Consider the following 23,252-nt stretch of genomic DNA (forward strand, 5'->3'; position numbering starts at 1 on the left):
AAGGATTTTGAAGGCGGAATGAAAATTTGTGAGCTAGCAAAGAAGTTCGGTCTACACGAATCCACAGCAAGAACAATCATAAAAGAAAGGTTTAGAGATTTTGGAGGACATAGATTCTAATGGGAAATGAATTGTAGCCACAAGGCAAGGAATAAAAAAATCATTGGCTTGCTATGAAGAAATTTTGCGTGACAAGAAAAAGACATTATGTCGTCAGACGAATCTATTGGATTTTATGAAACGATCGACATAGAAATAACTTTCTTTTTTTTATGTACAAAAAACTACAATTATGATTATATTTCTTAAAATAAAAAAAAATAGATGGTTTTGTAAACCTTTGGTCCCAATTAACTAATATTTTGTATGTTTGTATATATAAATTACATGCAAAATTATACCCGAGTTATGCGCTTTTTGTAGGTCCCACCTACTGCGTAACTTCAGGGTGTGACTGTATACTTGAGAAACGGTTGAGAAGAATTGTGGAAGAAATGCTTGGTGAAGAACAAACTGAATTCAGGCCAAATAGAAGCTGTCAGATTCAGATCTTCACTTTACGACAAATAGTTGAGAAGTCATGGGAATATAACGAAGATCTGTATTTAAGTTTTGTCGATCTGGAAAAGTCATATGACAAGGTGCCCAAGAGAGAAGTTATTTAATATGCTAAAGTTATATGGTGTCAATGGGGCATTATGTCAAGCAATATTTAGTCTTTATTTGAGTTGTAAGTCAGCAGTTAGAATCGAAGGAAGTCCAGGAAGATGGTTTAATGTTAAATCTGGTGTGAGACAAGGATGTACATTATCCCCTCTGTTATTCATTATCTATATGGATCACATTATGAACGAAAGTGGTATTAAACATGATATCAAAATTGGAGATGTTAATGTCAGCTCTTTGCTTTATGCGGACGATGTTATACTTCTAAATAAATCCGCTACAAGTTTGCAAGATTCCCTGACTATTGTAATAGATATGGTATGAAGGTCAGCATTAAAAAAGACAAAGACAATGAAAAGGTAGAATTGTTGAAAATGTCAACTGCATTGTGAATGGAGAACCTCTGGAACAAGTAAAATATTTCACCTACTTAGACACGAATTTTAGTGAAGATGGTAAATTAAATATGGAAATAGACAACAGATTCAACAAAGCTGATATGGTTGGAAGTTAACCGAATAAATTCATATGGAATAAGAGAGAAATTAGTCTGAACACTAAATTAGCTGTATACAATTCAGTGTTCAAACCAGTTTTAACTTATGGATCTGAGAACTGAGTCAGAAGTAAAACACTTGACCAAAGACTAGAGACCGCAGATATGAGAGTCCTGAGAAAGATTAGAGGCATGAACAGATGGCATCAATGGCAATATCATATTAAAAACGAGTGTATTAGGAAACAATTTGACATTGTTAGCATCCAGGAATGCATTAGCAGAGCTAATCTCAGGTGGTATGGTCACTTAAACAGAATGGGCGAGAAAAGATTAGCAAAACACGTGTTCTCTGCCAGGTTGGCAGGAAAATGACCAAGAGGAAGACCAAGATATAGGTGAATTGATACAGTACAAATTTCTTAGACGATAGAAATATAAGATCTGATAATGTTGGAGTCTTGGCAAGTAACAGACTGATTTGGAGGAAAATTGTAGATAGGAAGTTAGTAATGATGTAAATTTTTCATGTAGTACTATCATATCCTGTACACCTCTTGAGGGTGCAATGCAGGAATTTGATGATGATGATGGGTCTTTATCTTTCAGAGTCGAGAAATGAATTTAATCTCTGAACATTACAAAACTCTTTTGCAATGTTCAGAGATTTAATGTGAAAATCATCTTCTTGAATGGCAAGCAATTTCAAGTAGGGTGATGTGGACTAATATCACAATGGGGAACTGCATAATGAGACTTGTTTGTGTTTATGGTCCCACAGAAGGTTCAACTAAGGAAGAAGTGGAGGAATTTTTCGAGGCATTAGAACGCAGCTGACACAATGAAAAAGGAAAAATTGGTCTGTGTTGGAGATCTAAACAGTAAAGTAGGAAATGATTACCAGACATAAGAATATTTTGGGAAAATTCAGAGAAAAGAACAAAGCTAGTAATAATTGTAAGTACCTACTAGATTTCTGTTCAGCACATGAACTAGTTATTACTAACACTGTGTTCCAACATAAAAATGGGCACAAATTCACATGGAGAGAAGATGCAAGGAATAAGAAAAGTCTCATTGACTATGTTATTGTTGACAGTGATGTTTTCAAGCCATCTAATGTCCTGAATGAGTTTTCAAACTGGTTCATGATACAGAGGATTTGAAATAGGAAGTGATTATCATTTAGTATTGAACAGAATAAAATTGAACTTCATATTGAAAAGGTGGTTATGTAAGAAAGTTTTGAAATGAATCAAAGTCGAACAGCTATCAGATGTGATCTGTAGATTCAAATACACATACATTATTCAAGAGAAACTGAACAAGTTTGTAAACAAGTACCTAACCTTGGAAATGTAGTTGCAAACACTAAAGAAAACTTTGATTCAGTCCGAAAAGAATGTGGTGAGATAATCTGTAAGGAGAGAAAAATCAGAACTTTATGGTGCACTCAGGATGTTAAAGAAGCAGTCAAGGAAATATTGCAAGTTCCTGGGAAGTAAGTCAGGTTGTGCTCTTAGGGAATACGGATAAAAATGTAAGAAAACAAATCATTGTGTAAAATTAGCTAAACAGATGTCATAGCAAGCAGACTTTGATAAGAACATCGAAAATAAATATCAGAAAGGCGGTAAAATTTTCTGGAGGCTGTTGAAGAAGCTCAGAAATGGAGGAAAGAGTACTATAAAAGGAATTAGAGATGGCAAAGGGGACATGAAAACTGAAGAGAAAGATATTCTTGATTTATGGAGTAATTACTTTGAAAGATTACTAAATGAAACAAGTAATGACAACATGGTGGTAGAAAGCACTCAACAGCAATGTCTGGAATACATATCTGTACTTGAAGTCAAAAAAAGTTATCACGAACCTGAAATGTGGAAAGGCAGCTGGAGTAGATGATATTTGACCAGAAATGTTAAAATATGGAGGTTTAAGAGTTTTACAGTGACCGCGCTGCATAATTCAGAAGGCCTGGTCTGAGGATCAAATTCCAGATGATTGGAGTAGTGTGCTCATGTTTAACCATCTATAAAAAAGGGAATAAAACTGAATGAGAATTACAGGAATTTCTGTACTGAGTGTTCCTGATAAGATTTATGGAAGAATTCTTGAGAAACGCTTAACAAAAATTGTGGAGGAGAAGCTTGGTTCAAACCAAACACAGGTTGTCAGGATCAGAATTTCACTTTAAGACAAATAGTTGAGAAATCATGGGAAGATAACAAGAATCTGTATTTAATTTTTGTATATCTGGAAAAGGCATATATATCAAGGTGCCAAGAGCAAAGCCGTTCAAACTGCTCCAGTTATATGGAGTAGATGAGACATTATATCAAACAATACAGAGTCTCTATTTGAATTATAAATCAGCAGTAAGAATTGAAGGAGGTAGAGGAAGATTGTTTGATGTTATTTGTGTCACAAGGATGTACATTATCTTCACTGTTGTTCATCATCTATATGGATTAACATTATGAAGGAAAGCTGTATTAAACCTGATGTGAAAATTGAAGATGTTAATCTCAGCTCTTTACTTTATGCAGATAATCTTATATACTCCTAAATAAATCCAGAACAAGTCTGCAGGATTTCCTGACCAAATTGAATAACTGCTGTAATAAATTTCGTATGAAAATCAGCATTAAAAATACAATGAAAATAGGTAGAAACATTGAAATCATCAACTGTATACTGAATGGAGAACCTATAGAAAACAAGTTTCAACTATTTAGGCACAATTTTTAGTGAAGATGGCAAATTAAATTTGGAAATCAACATCAAAATTAGCAAAGCTTGTGTGGTAGGATTTATATGGAGAGAGAGAGATTAGTCAAAACACTAAACTATTGTATGCCCACAGTACATAGAACCCAGGCTGGCAAATTGCCAAGAATAGTCAGTTCATGCTTGAAGGGGAGAAAGAAATAAAGGATGTATAAATTGGTCACTAACATATGAAATCACGTGCTTTATACGTAAAATTTTCCAACTGTTATACAAGCAAAATAGTTACCACTTTAAAATCTACAATAGTCATAAAAGAAAAGTTAATTTTCCGACGTGTAATAATAAACAACTCATCCCATGAGAAGGATTGATTATCCTATTATCGGAATAGATTCTTCTCCTTTTGACGTGCAAATATTAGACTAGTGCAAACAACCCAAAGGGTCTTGCATTTGTGGTGTACAGTAGCTGTATACAAGACAGTGTTCAAACCACTTTTAACTTATGGATCTGATAGCTGGGTTAGAAATAAAACTCTTGATCAAAGACTGGAGACCACAGATATGAAAGTCTTGAGAAAGATTATGGGACTGAACAGGTGGCATCAGTGGCAGTATCAGATTAAAAACATGGATATTAGGAAAGGACTTGACATTGTTAGTATTCAGGAATATGTTAGTAGAGCTAATCTCAGGTAGTATGGACACTTGAACAGAATGGGAGAGGAAAGATTAGATAAACAAATGTTCTTTGCCAGGTTGGCAGGAAAAAGATCCAAAGAAAGATCAAGATGTAGATGAACTGATTGAGGTGCTTAAGGGTCAAAGCTATATAACTGAGAGGAGACCTCCACATAGCCTTTAAAGGAATGTGGAGAACCGACCAGAGCTTCTGACCTAATGTCCAATCCTCACCTTCTCGTGGTGCACCCTGTTGGGTATATACCTGGATACTGAATGAACGAGGATGGGCTGGCAATTTGGGATTTAGCTGACCAAATATTCTTATTGGCTTAAACCAATATACAAAATGATGGTAAAATATGACAAAATTTCATGCCGGCTGGGGCATTGCCCGGTTAAACAAGGCCCCCTTTGTTTTTGCCAGGGAACCAGGGCAATCAGCGAAAAATCAGCTACTGGAACAAATCTGAAAGCACACCCCAACTCAACATCACCAGAGTTAAAGATCAGTACTATCGACATAAGAAGCCTGAATGGCAAAGAAATGGAGCTAGCTGAGGAATTAGATAAGTACCAGATCGACATAATAGGGGTGACTGAAACAAAAAAGACCAAAACTGGTGAGGTGTTTCAGAGCAATAAATAGAAAATGTTATATTCAGGCAATGACAGTCAAGGAAAAGAAGGAGTAGCCATAGTATTCAACACAAAATATGAGGCTAATCTTCTTGAATGGCGGGCGGCCTCAAGTAAAGTGATGTGGGCTAATATCAGAATGGGGAATTGGACAATGAGACTTATTTGTGCCTATGGTCCCACAGAAGGTTCTACTAAGGTAGAAGTGGAGGAATTTTTTGACGCTTTAGAAAAAGCAACTGAAACAATGAAAAAGGAAAAGTTGGTTCTTGTTGGGGATCTAAATAGCACAGTAGGAAATGATTGTCAGACAGACAAAAATATTTTGAGTAAAATTTAGAGAAAAGAGCAAAGCTAATAATGGCAAATACCAGTTGGATTTCTGCTAAGGACATGGACTGGTTATTACTAGCACCATGTTCCAACAAAAAAAAGTGCACAAATTCACATGAAGAGAAGAAGTAAGGAATAAGAAAAGTCTTATTGACTATGTTATAGTTGATAGTGATGTTTTCTCCCTGGTGCAGGACACCAAAGTGTACAGAGGATTTGAAATTGCAAGTGATCACTGTTTAGTCTTGAGCAGGATAAAATTGAATTTCATATTGAAAAGAATAACATGTAAGAAAGTTTTAAAGCGAATAAAAGTTGAGCAACTCTCAGATGTGAACTGTAGACTAAAATACACGAAGATTATTGAAGAAAAAATGAAAGAGTTTGAGAACAGGAACCAAACCTTGGAGATTCATTGGCAATCCTTGAAAAAAACCCTGATCGATTCATCCAGAGAGGCATGTGGTGAGGTAGTCTGCAAGGATAGAAAAATCAGAACTCCATGGTGGACACAGGAAGTTAAAGAGGCAGTGAAGGAAAAGAAGGAAGCATATCAAAAGTTCCTGGCAAATAAGCTTTTGCTCTTAGAGAATACAGTGACAAATCTAAGAAAGCTAAACACTGTGTAAAACTAGCTGAACAAAAGTCATGGGAGTACTTTGGTAAGAACATAGAAAATAAATATCTAGAAGGTGGCAAAATATTCTGGACGTTGTTGAAGAAGTTTAGAAATGGAGTAAAGAGTGCTGTAAAAGGAGTTAGAGATGATAAAGGTGACATGAAAACGGGAGAAAAAGATATCCTTGAAGTCTGGAGTAATTACTTCGAAAAATTGCTAAATGAAACAAACAGTGATAGCACAGTGGTAAAAAAACACTCAACAGGCATACAGTCAGGAATACATATCCATATTTGAAGTAGAAAAAGCCATCTTCTTCTTCTTTGAGTGCCATCTCCTATCGGAGGTCGGTGACCACCTTGGCAAATTTGGAGTGATTGTCAGCTACTCTGAGCAGTCTCTCAGAGTTCATACCAGTCCACTGTCTGATGTCTGCCAGCCAAGATTTTCTTCGTCTTCCTTGTCCTCTTCTTCCATTTATCTTCCCTTTTATAATCAGTTGAAGTATCTTATATTTTTCTTTACGAAGTAGGTGACCAAGATATGCAGTTTTCCTTCTTTTTATGGTATCTAAAAGTTCACATGATTTCCCCATTTGTTCCAGTACTTCCTGATTGGACGTTTTTGCTGTCCATGGGATTTTTAACATTCGTCTGTATAACCACATCTCCAAGGCTTCAAGTCTTTTTATTGATGTTGTTTTTAAGGTCCAAGATTTATGCACCGTACAGCAGTACAGACCATAAATAGCATTTAACCATGCATACTCTACGCTCTAAGTTTAAACTGTGGTTACACAGTGTTGATTTCATCAAGAGAAAATTTTTTCTTGCCATTTCAATTCTAACTTTTATTTCCATTTCTGGATTGTAATCTTCATTTAACCAGCATCTGAGATTTTTAAACTTTGCCACTCTTTCTATTTGTTTTCTATTTAAAGAAAGTGCTAAATTAAGAATTGGTTTCTTGCTTATGACCATGAATTTAGTTTTGGTGATATTTATTTTTAATCCCATTTTTTCACTCTCTTAATTTATTAGTTCCAAAAGATTTTGAAGATCCTGAATATTGTCAGCCAGAAGAGCTGTATCATTGGCATATCTTAATGATGGCTTTTTAATTAATTAATTAAAAAGCCATCAAAGGCTTGAAAAGTGGAAAGACAGAAGGAGTAGATGATATTCGACCAGAAATGCTGAAGTATGGTGGTATAAAAGTTTTACAGTGGCTGCACTGCATAGTTCAGAAAGCCTGGACAGAGGGACGAATTCCCGATGATTGGAGTAGAGCTCTCATAGTACCCATATATAAAAAGGGAAATCAAACTGAATGTGAGAATTACAGAGGTATTTCCCTACTGAGTGTTCCTGGCAAGATCTATGCAAGTATACTTGAGAAACGGTTGAGAAGAATTGTGGAAGAAAAGCTTGGTGAAGAACAAGCTGGATTCAGGCCAAATAGAGGCTGTCACGATCATATCTTCACTTTACGACAAATACTTGAGAAAACATGAGAATATAACAAAGATCTGTATTTAAGTTTTGTCGATCTGGAAAAGACATATGACAAGGTACCAAGAGAGAAGCTATTCAATATGCTACAGTTATATGGTGTCAATGGGGCATTATATCAAGCAATACTTAGTCTTTATTTGAGTTGTAAGTCAGCAGTTAGAATTGAAGGAAGTACGGCAGGATGGTTTAATGTTAAATCTGGTGTGAGACAAGGATGTACATTGTCCCATCTGTTATTCATTATCTATATGGATCACATTATGAAGGAAAGTGGTATTAAACATGATATCAAAATTGGAGATGTTAATGTCAGATCTTTGCTTTATGCAGACGATGTTATACTTCTAAATAAATCCGCTACAAGTTTGCAAGATTCCCTGACTAAATCGAATAACTGTTGTAATAGATATGGTATGAAGGTCAGCATTAAATAGACAAAGACAATGAAAATAGGTAGAATTGTTGAAAATGTCAACTGTGTTGTGATCAGAGAACCTGTGGAACAAGTTAAACATTTCAGCTACTAAGGCACGATTTTTAGTGAAGGTGGTAAATTAAATATGGATATAGACAACAGAATCAACAAAGCTGGTATGGTAGGAAGTCAACTGAATAAATTCATATGGAATAAGAGAGAAATTAGTAGGGTCACTAAATTAGCTGTATACAAGACAGTGTTCAAACTAGTTTTAACTTATGGATCTGAGAGCTGGGTCAGAAGTAAGACACTTGACCAAAGACTAGAGATTGCAGATATGAGAGTCCTGAGAAAGATTATAGGCATGAACAGATGGCATCAATGGCAATATCATATTAAAAACGAGGATATTAGGAAAGAACTTGTCATTGGCTGCTTCCAAGAATGCGTTAGCAGAGCTAATCTCAGGTGGTATGGTCATTTAAACAGAATGGGAGAGGAAAGATTAGCAACACAAGTGTTCTCTGCCAGGTTGGCAGGAAAAACGACCCAGAAGAAGACCAAGATATAGGTGGATTGATACGGTACAAAGTGCCTTAGACGATAGAAATATAAGATCTGATAATGTTGGAGTCTTGACAAGTAACAGACTGATTTGTAGGAAAATTGTAGATAGGAAGTTAGTAATGATGTAAATTTTTCATGTAGTACTATCATATTCTGTACACCCCTTGAGGTTAAATGTCAGGAATTTGATGATGGTGATGATGATGAATTGATACAGTAAAAAGTACATTAGAAGACAGAAATATCAGATCTGATAATATTGGAATATTGACAGATAACAGGCTAATCTGGAAGCAAAATTGTTTGATAGGAAGTTAGTAATAATGTAACTTTTCATGTATTACTGTCATAAGATCCTGGACCCCCTCCCCCCCATTAGGGTATATGTTAGGAATTATGATAGTGACATTACAGAAAAAAATTTGAAAGTTAATGCCATGAAGTAGTCTTTCCAACCCACCCTTAATATACAGAATTGATATTCTTAAAGCTTCTTCCAGGGAGATGACGGTAACTCTGATCAAGGATGTTTTCTGTTTAAAAGAGAATCAGTGAAATATAAGATGTGTGCACAGTGTGTTAGTATTTTAATAATACCTGATTTCTGAGATGGATGATGATGTCACATAGAATCAGTTTACTTTCTGGTGTATGTATTTTGTAACCAGAAAACTGTACCTGAAGGTTCTCACAAGATGAAAATGTTCAGAAATTCTTATCCTGAGCTCCCCCCCCCCATGAAGGGACTCATTACAGGCAGTCCTTTTGTCATACGCAGCTCATCATGCCATGCCTTAAATACATTCCAATTCTCTGCAGACACCACAATCTCAGGCAGTGCATTCCAATCATTCACAACTCTGTGCAAAAAACCTGCTTCTCACTTCCTTGCTTACACACTCCAAATACAGCTTCTAGAAATTGCCTCTTGTTCTTTCCCCATCTCCCACCATTTTATGATAAACCTCAACGTTAATTCTATAACAATCCCTTACTAACTTGTAAGTCTATCATATCATCTTCTCAATCTTTCTTCATACACAACATTCCAGAGAATAGAAACTACCTTAGTCAACTCCCTCTGGACCCTTTCCAGTATCTCTTCATCCTTTTAAAAATTAGGTGACCAAATCTGACTACAGTAGTCCTTATGTGGCTTAATCAAGGTCTTATACAATGGATCTAGAATCTCCTTACTCCTGCAAGTCTGTGTCCTCTAAATTTTAGATCTTTATTCACCATCACTAAGATCTCTTATTTCCTCCACCTTCAACAATATATCCACACCAAACTATATCCCATCTTTGTTTTCCAAATTTTAAAGCGTCACATTTTGCAGCATTGAACCAGTATTCCCACTCCCACACCAGTTCATTGAGTCTATTCAAGTCTTCTTGTAAAGCTGCATCATCTACTCTACTCCTTATAGTTTTTCCCATCTTTATATCATCTCCAAACAACTGAATATTCCCATTCAAATCATTCCCCAATATCATTAATATAAGGTTAGACAACAATGGCCCTAAAACAGACCCCCTGAGGCATGCTACTAGTGACTTTCCTCTTCTAGGATATTGCTCACTGATATGCAACTTGCTGATATTTCTCATCTCCAATCTTCATTCCAATGCACTAGTCTAATATCCAACCCCATTTACTATCAACTTATTTGGTAAGCTCAAAAGCCTTTGCAAAATCTAAACATAACCACTGTGTATCCATTTCCTGCATCCAATGCTGCTGTCACCTTATTGTAATACGTAAGCATATTACTAAAACATGATTTCCCTTTAGCAAATCTGTACTGTCCATCAAAGATAATACTGTTTTCAACCCAATTCTGGATCCTGGTTCTCAGTAGCCTCTAATGCTTTAACCTCAACCTGAACACACAGATTGAGTTCTGTCACCTCTCTTATGAAGTGGTACAATCTTGCTTTTCTTCTACTCCTTTGGAATTTCACTCAATGTAAGACTGATATTAAACAAATATGCTAAGTCAGATGTTAATTCCATGGTACATTTCTTCAAAATGTGATGATATATCAATTCTCACTGCCATATTAACATCATTATCATCAAATACCTGCCATGTACCCTCAAGGGGTGTACAGGATATGATAGTACTACATGAAAAATTTACATCATTACTAACTTCCTATCTACAATTTACCTCCAAATCAGTCTGTTACTTGTCAAGACTCCAACATTATCAGATCTTATATTTCTATCATCTAAGGCACTTTGTACTGTATCGATCCACCTATATCTTGGCCTTCCTCTGGGTCGTTTTCCTGCCAACCTGGCAAAGAACACTCGTTTTGCTAATCTTTCCTCGCGCATTCTGTTTAAGTGACCATACCACCTGAGATTAGCTCTGCTAACGTATTCCGGGATGCTGACAATGTCAAGTCCTTTCCTAATATCCTCGTTTTTAATATGATATTGCTATCGATACCATTCTGTTCACGCCTCTAATCTTTCTCAGGACTCTCATATCTGCAGTCTCTAGTCTTTGGTCAAGTGTTTACTTCTGACCCAGTTCTCAGATCCATAAGTTAAAACTGGTTTGAACACTGTCTTGTTTGTTATGAACAGAATATAGCTTTGATGTCATTATTTTATTTTATTAATTAATTATTATTTTTTAACTGGTAGTCAGGCCAGTAGAATAACTGATGAACAAATCATTGTCGCTTTGGTATACTATTTGTAATGTAATATAGCTTGCCTTAGTATATATATATAATATATATATATATATATATATATATATATATATATGTGTGTGTGTGTGTGTGTGTGTGTGTCTATACTCCAGATGATGACCTTAATATGAAGTTTGAAATGGGGGGAAATTAAAGTAATTATTTTTAACACAGTTGTAGTCTCCATAATTTGTCTGAAATGAAGTAAATTATTAAATTTTTGATAGTCATTTGCATTAATAGAATGCTTTTTTCATTAAAAGTTTGATGATGAGAAAGAAAATTACTTTTGTTACTTTGTTATTAATATCAAATAAAATTGTTTACCTTGAACAAATATTTCATCTTATTGACATCTGACTGAAATACTTTGGATATGTATATGTTTATTTAAATTGTAATATGTGTGTGTGTAATATGTTTATACATTTGCTTTTTTTTTTAATTTTTTTATTTTTAACAGTGAAAGATCCACAGTGGCCAGGAGTAGCAGTTTTTTTGCAAAATGCATTTATTTTCTTAGGGTAAGTTTCTGTGGCAAAATTATCTCACAAATTACCTTGTATTTTTCTTTTTATGATATCCTTGTAATCAGCATAAATTCATGATATAAATATATACAGGTAATTTCATACAGGTTTTGGAATTCTGTAAATACACTGCATGGAAAAGGTCAGTGGACACGATTCCAAGATGAACAAACAGCCTAGGACCTCCTTTCACTGCAATGACTGCATCAGTCCCACAAGGCATACTTTCCACACGTGTACAATAGTGATCATTGGGAATTTTAGACCATTCTTTTTGTAGACATGTAATGAGGTCCTGGGCTGTTGTGGTGGCAGATGTCCCTTGACCTCACCTGACTCTCCAGTTCATCTCACAGATGTTCAGTAGGGTTGAGATCAGAGCACTATGTAGGCCTGTCAAGTGTGGTAATGTTCATGTCCACAAACCATTAATTTACAGCTACAGCCTTAGGACATGGTGCATTGTTTTGGTTAAAAGAGACCATGGTCAGTTCCCTAGAAATGCTATAAAGTAGGAAACATCACATCACATTGTCAGAGGTCTGAAGCCAAAGCAGGAAACACAGGATCATAACATCACACCGCTGCCTTCGAATTTCATAGTTGGTGGTTACTCACTTTGGTAAGAGACATTCACCAGTCATCTGCCACATCCACACCTGTCCATCTGCACTGTAGAGGGTGTAATGTGATTCGTTGCTCCATAACACGAATTTCTAAGCTTCTGTGTCTCACTATATATGCTCTTTGCATATTGTGGTCCTACCATTGAAACCCATTGTGAGCCTCAGTTTTGAATGTTTTTGTGCAGATTTGTGTTTCCAGCCGATGCCTGGAACACATGGCGGTTCTTGCATATCCTTGTCTGAATGGCAGTTCTTACATATCCTTCATAGCACCGTCTAATCACATTCAGTGAGTGTGGTGGATCATCTACTGTGGGTAGTACTTGCAGTTGACTCTGCACTTCCATCTCAGTATGGTATCACTGATCGTTCACCTGGGATGACCCAATTTGTGAACAATTTGCCAAACAGATAGGCCTGCAACATTGCATCCTATCACTATACTTCTTTCAAATTCATCAGTTCCCTTCTCACAGCTATTTCACCCAGACATAGTTGCACTGACTAGGAAGCATCATATTCCTCTGATTTATACTGGTTACAGACACGTCACTTTTTACATGGCACGATGCACCTTGGCCATGGGGGGGGGGGGGTCCGTTGACTTCTAAGCAGTGTATGAATCATCAAACATATAGATAATGAAAGACAAGAAACAGAAAAAAATATCTCAGCATTATTGTACTTTATGCAAAGAAGAAAAAATATCTAATAGTTCACTCAGTCATACATGTAGAAGTGTATATTCATTTATAAGTGTGAATGTTGACTGTAACATGCTGGTTCAAATAGAAGTGCATCAGACTCCTTCTCTGATGCGTGCATGTGGTTCCACATGCATGTGTGATTATTTTATATGGAGACACAGAGGAGTTTTTTCAGAAACTTAGGTTTGTGGGAGAAATTTGTATATTGAAATAAAGGTATTAAAATATATTTCATTATAGTAAATCCTTATACAAGTAAAGATTATAATAGTTGGTTACATGCTTCTAATTTTCAGTCTTATTTTCAAAGTGATGCTGTTTGTGCTTATATTCACTGTTTTTATTGTTATGGTTAACAGTTAATACTTATGACACATGGTTTCACACATAGATGGGTTATATTTACAAAAAAAAAAAAAAAAAGCAACTTTAGCAGTATTTAAATCTTAATTTCAGAAACATATGACATTTGAATTTTTACTTTGATTTGGTATCCCCCATTTAATCCAGTTTGGAATTAAGTCCTCTTCCCAACCATCAAATAGTTTTTTTGCTTTACAGTTAATTTACTTTGAAATATGTGTAATTTTTAATTTGAATACAAACTGCATCTTCACTGACTGATTTAATTTTTAAAGGTTGTAGTTCCTCCAAAATAAAAAAAACTTCCTGAATTTTCCTTTGCATACTGTAAGACTTTCAGACATTCTAAGATTAATTATTAATTTCAAACTAACAATTCTCAACAGAAGTTGAAAATGTCATGTGTAACATATCTGCACAAACTGAATTGCTGCTAATTTTCAGCTGAATACATGATGCCATGAAAGTAGTACACTAGCCTCATAGTCTAGTAGTTGCTTTGGCCATAAATCTAAAACACCAGCCTAACAGACAGAACTAATACAATATGCTATAAGTGAATATTGTGTTTAGTTGGTAGATGATTTTCATTTTCTGGTCTGCCACCATGCTTATTAGAACCTGAAGTGGCTTTTAATATTTGGTATCTAGAGTAGAGTTTCTGCATGATCACTTATAGCTCCATGGTATTATAAGTGATCTACTATTGTAAACATGTAATAATACAGGTTTAGAACTTTTCTTGTGGATGAAATCCATTGAAAAAAAAAGCTCGGAGATTACTCAAAAGTTGTGGTACAAAATTAATGCACATCCATTTGGTTTTTACCAAATGTCTTTCTCATGCTGTAGTTATCCAACAGTATAGAGGTAAACTTATTTCATCATCATCATCATCAAATTCCTGCCATGTACCCTCAAGGGGTGTACAGGATATGACAGTACTACATGAAAAAATTACATCATTACTAACTTCCTATCTACAATTTTCCTACGAATCAGTCTGTTACTTGTCAAGACTCCAACATTATCAGATCTTATATTTCTATCGTCTAAGGCACTTTGTACCATATCAATCCACCTATATCTTGGTCTTCCTCTGGGTCGTTATCCTGCCAACCTGGCAGAGAACACTTGTTTTGCTAATCTTTCCTCTCCCATTCTATTTAAGTGACCATAACACCTGAGATTAGCTCTGCTAACGCATTCCTGGATGCTGACAATGTCAAGTTCTTTCCTAATATTCTCATTTTTAATATGATACTGACATTGATGCCATCTGTTCACGCCTCTGATCTTCCTCAGGACTCTCATATCTGCGGTCTCTAGTCTTTGGTCAAGAGTTTTACTTCTCACCCAGCTCTCAGATCCATAAGTTAAAACTGGTTTGAACACTGTCTTGTATACAGCTAATTTAGTGTTCCGACTAATTTCTCTTTTATTCCATATGAATTTATTCAGTTGACTTCCCACCATACCAGCTTTGCTGATTCTGTTGTCTATTTCTATATTTAATTTACCATCTTCAGTAAAAATCGTGCCTAAGTAGCTGAAATGTTTTACTTGTTCCACAGGTTCTCCATTCACAACACAGTTGACATTTTCAATGATTCTTCCTATTTTCGTTGTCTTTGACTTTTTATTGCTGACCTTCATACCATATCTATTACAACAGCAATTGAATTTAGTCAGAGAATCTTGCAGACTTGTAGCGGATTTATTTAGAAGCATAACATCATCCGCATAAAGCAAAGAGCTGACATTAACATCTGCAATTTTGATATCAGGTTTAATACCACTTTCCTTCATAATGTGATCCATATAGATAATGAATAATAGAGGGGATAATGTACATCCTTGTCTCACACCAGATTTAACATTAAACCATCTTCCTGTACTTCCTTCAATTCTAACTGCTGACTTACAACTCAAATAAAGACTAAGTATTGCTTGATATAATGCCCCATTGACACCATATAACTGTAGCGTATTGAATAGTTTCTCTCTTGGCACATTGTCGTATGCCTTTTCCAAATCGACAAAACTTAAATACAAATCTTTGTTATATTCCCATGCCTTCTCGACTATTTGTCGTAAAGTGAAGATCTGATCGTGACATCCTCTATTTGGCCTGAATCCAGCTTGTTCTTCACCAAGCTTTTCTTCCACAATTCTTCTCAACCGTTTCTCAAGTATACTTGCATAGATCTTGCCAGGAACACTCAGTAGGGAAATACCTCTGTAATTCTCACATTCAGTTTGATTTCCTTTTTTATATGTTATATGGGTACTATGAGAGCAATCATCGGGAATTCATCCCTCTGTCCAGGCTTTCTGAACTATGCAGTGCAGCCACTGTAAGACTTTTATACCACCATACTTCAGCATTTCTGATCGAATATCATCTACTCCTGCTGCCTTTCCACATTTCAAGCCTTTGATGGCTTTTTCTACTTCAAGTATGGATATGTTTTTGTTTTGGTTCCTGTTCTCAAACTCTTTCATTTTTTCTTCAATAATCTTTGTGTATTTTAATCTACAATTCACATCTGAGAGCTGCTCAACTTTTATTCGCTTTAAAAGTTTCTTACATGTTATTCTTTTCAATATGAAATTCAATTTTATCCTGCTCAAGACTAAATAGTGATCGTTTCCAATTTCAAATCCTCTGTACACTCTGGTGTCCTGAACCAAGGAGAAAACATCACTATCGACAATAACATAGTCAATGAGACTTTTTTTATTCCTTGCCTCTTCTCTCCATGTGAATTTGTGCACATTTTTATATTGGAACATGGTGTTAGTAATAACCAGTCTATGTCCTGAGCAGAAATCCAACAGGTATTTGCCATTATTATTAGCTTTGCTCTTTTCTCCAAGTTTTCCCAAAATATTTTTGTGTCTGACAATCATTTCCTAGTCTTCTATTCAGATCCCTAACAAGGACCGACTTTTCCTTTTTCATTGTTTCAGTTGCTTTTTCTAAAGTGTCAAAAAATTCCTCCACTTCTACCTTAGTAGAACCTTCTGTGGGACCATAGGCACAAATAAGCCTCATTGTCCAGTTCCCCATTCTCATATTTGCCCACATTACTCTACTTGAGACTGACTGCCGTTCAAGAAGATTAGCCTCGTATTTTGTGTTGAATACTATGGCTACTCCTTCTTTTCCTTGATTGTCATTGCCTGAATATAACATTTTCTATTTATTGCTCATAAACACCTCACCAGTTTTGGTCTTTTTTGTTTCAGTCACCCCTATTATGTTGATCTGGTACTTATCTAATTCCTCAGCTAGCTCCATTTCCTTTGCCATTCAGGCTTCTTACGTTGATAGTACCGATCTTTAACTCTGGTGATGTTGAGTTGGGGTGTGCTTTCAGATTTGTTCCAGTAGCTGATTTTGCGCTGTTTGCCCTGGTTCCCTGGCAAAAACAAAGGGGGCCTTGTTTAACCGGGCAATGCCCCAGCCGGCATGAAATTTTGTCATATTGTACCATCATTTTGTATATTGGTTTAACCAATAAGAATACAATTTGGTTAGCTAAATCCTAAATTGCCAGCCCATCCTCGTTCGTTCAGTATCAAAGTAGATACCCAACAGGGTGCACCACGAGAAGGTGAGGATTGGACATCAGGTCAGAAGCAATGGTCGGTTCTCCTCATTCCTTTAAAGGCTATGTGGAGGTCTCCTCTCAGTTATACAGCTTTGACCCTTAAGCACCCCAGCTTATTTCATTTTATCCCTAAATAAAAGTTTAATATCTGAATTATATCCATATGATCTCAGTGCTTTTGAATTAATTCTCTCAAACTATCACCTTCATTAACAGCCAACTCTTCTTCACTACTTGGAGATCTACCAATTAATTAGTGATGAAGGATTTCTCCTCTTCAAGTTTTTCCACCAATATACCACAGTGCTCTGTGACTTTGTCATATGTTTTTCTCTTTCATTACTGACATACATTAATGACTTAACCATAAATTCTATATGTAATTTTATAAGAGTAAACTCCCTTTCTCTTTAGTTGACAAACAATTATTATACTCCTCAAATGTTACAAGCTGCACGATCTTTCATAGCCAAGTCTTAATAGTGCGATTGCCTTACCATTCTGTTTTAGGATAAAGACAGGTTCGTGAACTTCTGTTACCAAAACAGTCACTCCTTTCTTATTTCTCATCAGAAAGACAATGCTTTCACCTCCCCTCATCTTTGGCTAATTAAAGAAGAGAGATAACTGCATCTTCTAACTTCCTATTTTCCAAACCACCATCAATGAGTCCAACATCTCTAGTCTTTCCTGGCATAAACACATCACATCCTCCATACAATTGGTGTCCTTTTCCATTCAAGATGCTACTATTCACCCATACAACTCCTAGCAGTTTATGAATCCTAAATTTTTCTGATTGTGAAATGTTGTTTTCACATTTAGGATAATTTTCACATTTTTCACAAACTATGATTCTTCCACTTTTTTCATGTAAAAACATAGCCACTAATTATCATCATTACACTTGTCTTTCTCCAGGATACCTCCAACTGTTCAGGACATGTATCCACAGTGCTCCCTCCTTCTCTTTAAGCATTTGCTGCAATCCTCACTGCAGCTCTCGAATTTTTCTTTGATAATGAAAATCCTCACTGTATGATTTTCATTCATCATCATCAACAACCATTGGTCCAATGCCCATAGGTGTCTGCTGCCATCTTGATATGATTCTTCCATTGCATTCTATTTTGTGCAAGATGACTCAGTTTGTGTATAGAGTTTCTGCACCATTTGATGATGTCATCGCCCCATTCTCTGTTTAGTCTTCCTCTTTTGTTCTTTCTTTCAATCATTCCAAACAGCAACTTTTTAATTTTCTCTCATCATTCATTCTACATATATGGCCAAATAGATGTAGTTTCCTTTTGATTATTTTCTGGATCAGGTTTTCTTTTGGTTGTATTCGTCTGTAGATTTCCTTATTGTTCATTTTCTGTATCCAGCTTATTCTCAAGATCTTTCTATAGCACTTCTTTTCAAATGCCAATATCCTCCTTTCAGATTCTCTCAGGAGCACACAGGCCTTGCATCCATAGAGCATGCTGCTGAAGATACAAGTTTCTACAATGTGCAGTTTAGTTTGCATCTTTATAGCTTGGCTCTTCCATATTTTGTCCATGGCTTTTAAAATAGTTGTTGCTCTGGCTATTCTAATTTTTATCTCTTTTTTGGGGTCCGAGTCATGCGTAATGTGGCATCCAAGATATGTGAAGTGTTCCACATTTTTCAGTTGAAATCTGTCTATCGTAACTCTGTTCAGTAACTCCTGTTGTCCAAATATCATTGTTTTAGTTTTTTCAAAGTTGACATTTAGTCCATATCTTTATCCTTCTGTGTATAGTGTTTGCAATGTCTGTTCCAGCCTTGCTGCGTCTTCTTCAATCAGGACGATGTCATCTGCAAAGCAGAGGTAGTTTATTCTCATGCCATTTATTGAAATGCCTCCACCTTCTCTAATCTTATCTGTGTTCTTCCCAGATGTGTGATGAAGATGATTGGTAATATTGGGTCCCCTTGTCTTGTGCCTTAACTAATGGCAAACCAATCTCCAGTCTCACCTGCTATCCTGATTTTTGCTTGCACTTGGCTGTTTATATCTTTCAGCAGGCGGATCAATTTATTGTCCACACCATAGGATTCCAAGACACCCAATGTTATATTTTGGTCAATATTATCAAATGCTTTTTGGAAGTCCACGAAACAGCAATATATCGTTTTGTTCTTTCTTCAAGCTTTCTCTGCTATTAGTCTTAGTCTTAGTGTGAGTATTTGTTGCACTGTACTTCGATCTTGTCGAAATCCGGCTTGCTCATCCGGAAGATGTGCCTCCATATGCCCCTTCAGGTGTTCTGTTAGTATTTTCATCAGCACTTTGCCAAGATGACTCATTAATGCAATAGTTCTGTAATTGGTGCATTCTAAAGCACTGCCTTTCTTATGAAGAACAACCAAGACCCGTTTTTTCTACTCTTCCAGGGCATATCCTGATCTCCATATTTCATTACATAGCTGATGTATTTCTTTTACATACTGATTCTCCCCCATATTTTAGCATCTTGCCTATTATGTTGTCATTTCCAGGACTCTTGTTGTTCTTGAGATGTTTTATAGCCTTATTCACCTCTTCCAAGATGTCATTTTCAAAGATCTCTGCTGGTGGAGAGATTGCTTTCAGTTCTTTGATTACTTCTGTTGCAGTATCATTCAGTTGATTTTTATATAGTTTGCTGCAATATCTTGTCCATCTATGTATGATTTCTGTCTTGTCCATCAATACTTTACCATTTTCATCTTTGACTGATACTGATCTTGTTTGCCACTTCCTATTGACATTTCTTATAAGTTTGTAGACCTCTCTAGTTTTGTGTTCTCCATAGTACTGTTCAATGTCTTTGCACTGGTCCTCTAACCATTTAGCTTTATCAGATCTTGCTGCTTTCCGCACTTCATTGCATTTTTGACGGCATAACTCATGGGAAAACTGCCTCTGAATTATCTCTTTTAAGTTTCAGTTCTCTTTTCTCTTGTACCAATTTTAGGGTTTCCTGAGTTATCCATTTCTTGTTTATCTTTTCTCTTTCAGGAATTACTTCCTCTACTGCTTTTTTTTAGCACTGTAGTCAGTCGTTCTGCTCTTGTATTTATATTTTGTTTTTCACTTGGGGTCTTAAGCTTAGTTTCCAATATGTTCTGATATGCTGTTCTTAGCCTGTCTTCATTTAGTTTTGAGATGTCTCTTGCTTTTTGGAACTTTCCTTTGTACTTTTGTTTCAGTTTTAGTCTTATATTCGCAATCACTAAACTGTGGTCCAAATCAATATTAGTTCCTTGGAATGATCTGCACTGTTGAACTGAGGTTCTCCATTTCTGGTCTATTAATATCAGGTCGATCATATTCCTGTGTTTGCCATCGAAGGAGCGCCACGTCCATTTACGACAATCTTTTTGTTGGAATTTGGTATTGCAAATCATCAGGTTGTTATCCGTGGCAAATTCCAGAAGCATCTCTCGACGTTCATTTCTTTCTCCATATACAAATTTTCCCATCCTGCATTATTTTTGCCAATCTTTGCATTCCAGTCTCCTCCAATGATGAGTATATCCTGCTTCGGCACCTCATCAATTACTAGTTGTAGATCCCTGTAAAATTTCTGAATGTTTTCATCTGCACTCTCTGCAGTGGGTGCATATATTTGAATGGTTGTGATATTAAATGGTTGGGCACTGAATCTTGCAACCATTATTCTTTCACTAACTGGTTTGTATCCTATCATTGCCTGACAGGCATTATTACTTATCAGGAAACCTACACCCGCTTCATGCTTACTTTCATTTCCTGACCAGAGAACTCTTCCACCATTTGATTCCCCTGACAATGTCTATCTTGTTTCTGAAATATCCAATATATCACATCTGTATTTCTTCATTTCTTCTTGAAGCAACTGCAATTTTCCAGTTGCCCAGAGTATACAGGCATTCCATGTGCCAATTGATATTCCATCCTTTACAGGCCTGAGGTTGATTTTTTTGTCTTTGTTTTCAGTAACTGATTTTTTGATCCAACCCTGATTACTCGATTGGGGATGCGGACCTTGTTTGACTGAGCGACGTCCAAGCCGGCATGAGTCTTTTTCTTGTACTTGTAGTATTTCACCATAATGGTTATTTCATATATATATAAGTCATCAGCATTTTTATAACAGTGTGTCTCACTCCACTGTGGCATAGATGTGTATAAATGTTTTCAGGTAGTGCATTGGATCTTGTTGTTCAGTGTGAGATCATCCTATTTAAAACTGAAGTGACTTGAAAAGTTTTTTGTTTGGTCTCTAGATTTATTTTCTTTACTTTTTTCTTTCCTAAATTATCTAACTTTAGCCCATAGATCAGCTAATATATCATAGGTTTACAGTATTATTAGATAGGTTACATAAAAAAAAAACGATGTCAGTTTTTCTCATAAATATGAAAGAGAACTAAAACCACATTTGATAGTGATTACATGTATATCAAGAACATGTGATATAAAGTTTTTGGTGGAATATCATTATCCAACTAGTGCCTTTCCATGTTTCAGATTGCTGATAGCTTTTTTTTGTCTCCAGTCCCCCTCCATGTAGGGTGCTTGTTTATCTTTGCTGAGACTGCCTGTCATAGCTTCACCATCTGTGTCTAATGTAACAAAGAGCATGATTGTAAATGCAGAACACACAAATGCACTAATGGCAAGGACAAACATCCAGCTTGCTCCCAAGCATGCCAAAGGTAAAAGGTGAAAAGGAAATACAAAAGATTGAGCAGAACATTGAACAGTAGTAAAGAAAATATCAAAGGGGACCCAGTACATCATCCCTGATCAGCACAATTTACTTGCAATTCCTTAGAACAAATTAGAGAAATTAATGAATATGGCTTTGCTCCTGAGAACGCCAAAAATGATTCCACTACGTTGAAACCCTGCTCGTTTAGAAAAATAATGAATCATGCACCCTAAAAGAATAAAGGACATGCATTTTCTAGTTATCCCCAGTGGTTCTGTTTTATGCTTTTCTGGTGGCTTCAGAGAGCTGAAGATCAGTCACTACAGACACTCCATCCATCCATATCATTGATGATCTGCCCCTTCATCTTTTTCCAGGAACTTTATCTTCTATTACTGTTTTGAGAAGGTCTCTTTCCATTGGTTCAATGTCTCCAAAGTATTTCAACTCTCTTCTGTCAATTCATTTCAGTAAAATTTTGTAAATTACAACCATGTTAGGAAAAATTATTTTAACTTTCCCGATGTTTTGACCTTCATATTAAGGTCATCTGGGGTGCGCGCGCGCACACACACACAAAAGACAAGCTATATTCAGGCATCTCTTCTTCAACTTTGACCTCAATATTATTTAGAATGATCTTTAATAAAATCTTGCTTCCATGTGAGATTAAAGTAATAGTTCTGTAGTTCTTGCAATCCTTCATATTTCCCTTCTTATATAGTGGTATAAAAACCAACTTCTTCCAGTATCTAGACCATGATCCTGTCTCCCATATCCTTTAATCAATCTATCCTCTTATCCTACCATCCCCTGTATCCTTAATTAACTCTGCTGGGATTCCATCTGCACTCAGGGCCTTATTGCTGTTAAGCTGTTTAACTGCTCTTTCAGCCTCATGCCCAAATGGAGGAGGTTCTAGATCGAATTTTTCTCATACTCTCTGCTGTACAGTTCCTCACAGTATTCTTTTCATATGTTTTTTTTTTATTTCCAGTTCTTCTGTTAGTACTACTCCATTCCTGTCTTTGATGACATTCAATTTGGGCTTAAACTTGTGCTTTAGGTTCATGAACTAAACGAAACATCTTATAATTGTGCATCCTCATCTGGAACTCTATCTCTTCACATTTATTAGTATAAAAATTTTCCTTGTCCTGCCTGATGGCTCTTCTGACTTCTCTATATAATGTTTACATTCTTCACCCCCTGTGTCTCTTTGTTTCTCCAACTGCCTTCTTTCAATTAGATCGCATGTTGAATGTGATATCCACGGGTCTCTCAGTCTTCTATTGGACAGATACTTCTTGGCTGTATCCTGTATTATAATCTT

At 36.0% G+C, this 23,252-nt stretch overlaps 1 protein-coding gene across 1 annotated transcript in view; it reads left to right on the plus strand.

The window, feature by feature from the left end:
* Positions 1-23,252, plus strand: part of LOC150097833 (transmembrane protein 50A) — a 138,662-nt gene that overhangs the window by 94,872 nt on the left and 20,538 nt on the right. The window contains exon 5 of the mRNA XM_090406085.1: positions 11,837-11,897. Coding sequence (XP_090262211.1) covers positions 11,837-11,897 — 61 coding nt within the window. The remainder of the gene's footprint in view (positions 1-11,836; positions 11,898-23,252) is intronic.

This window comes from Typopeltis vanoorti, chromosome 16, assembly GCF_054136105.1.
Source record: "Typopeltis vanoorti isolate ZY-2024b chromosome 16, IOZ_Tvanoo_1.0, whole genome shotgun sequence".
In the NCBI taxonomy this organism is placed as follows: domain Eukaryota; kingdom Metazoa; phylum Arthropoda; class Arachnida; order Uropygi; family Thelyphonidae; genus Typopeltis; species Typopeltis vanoorti.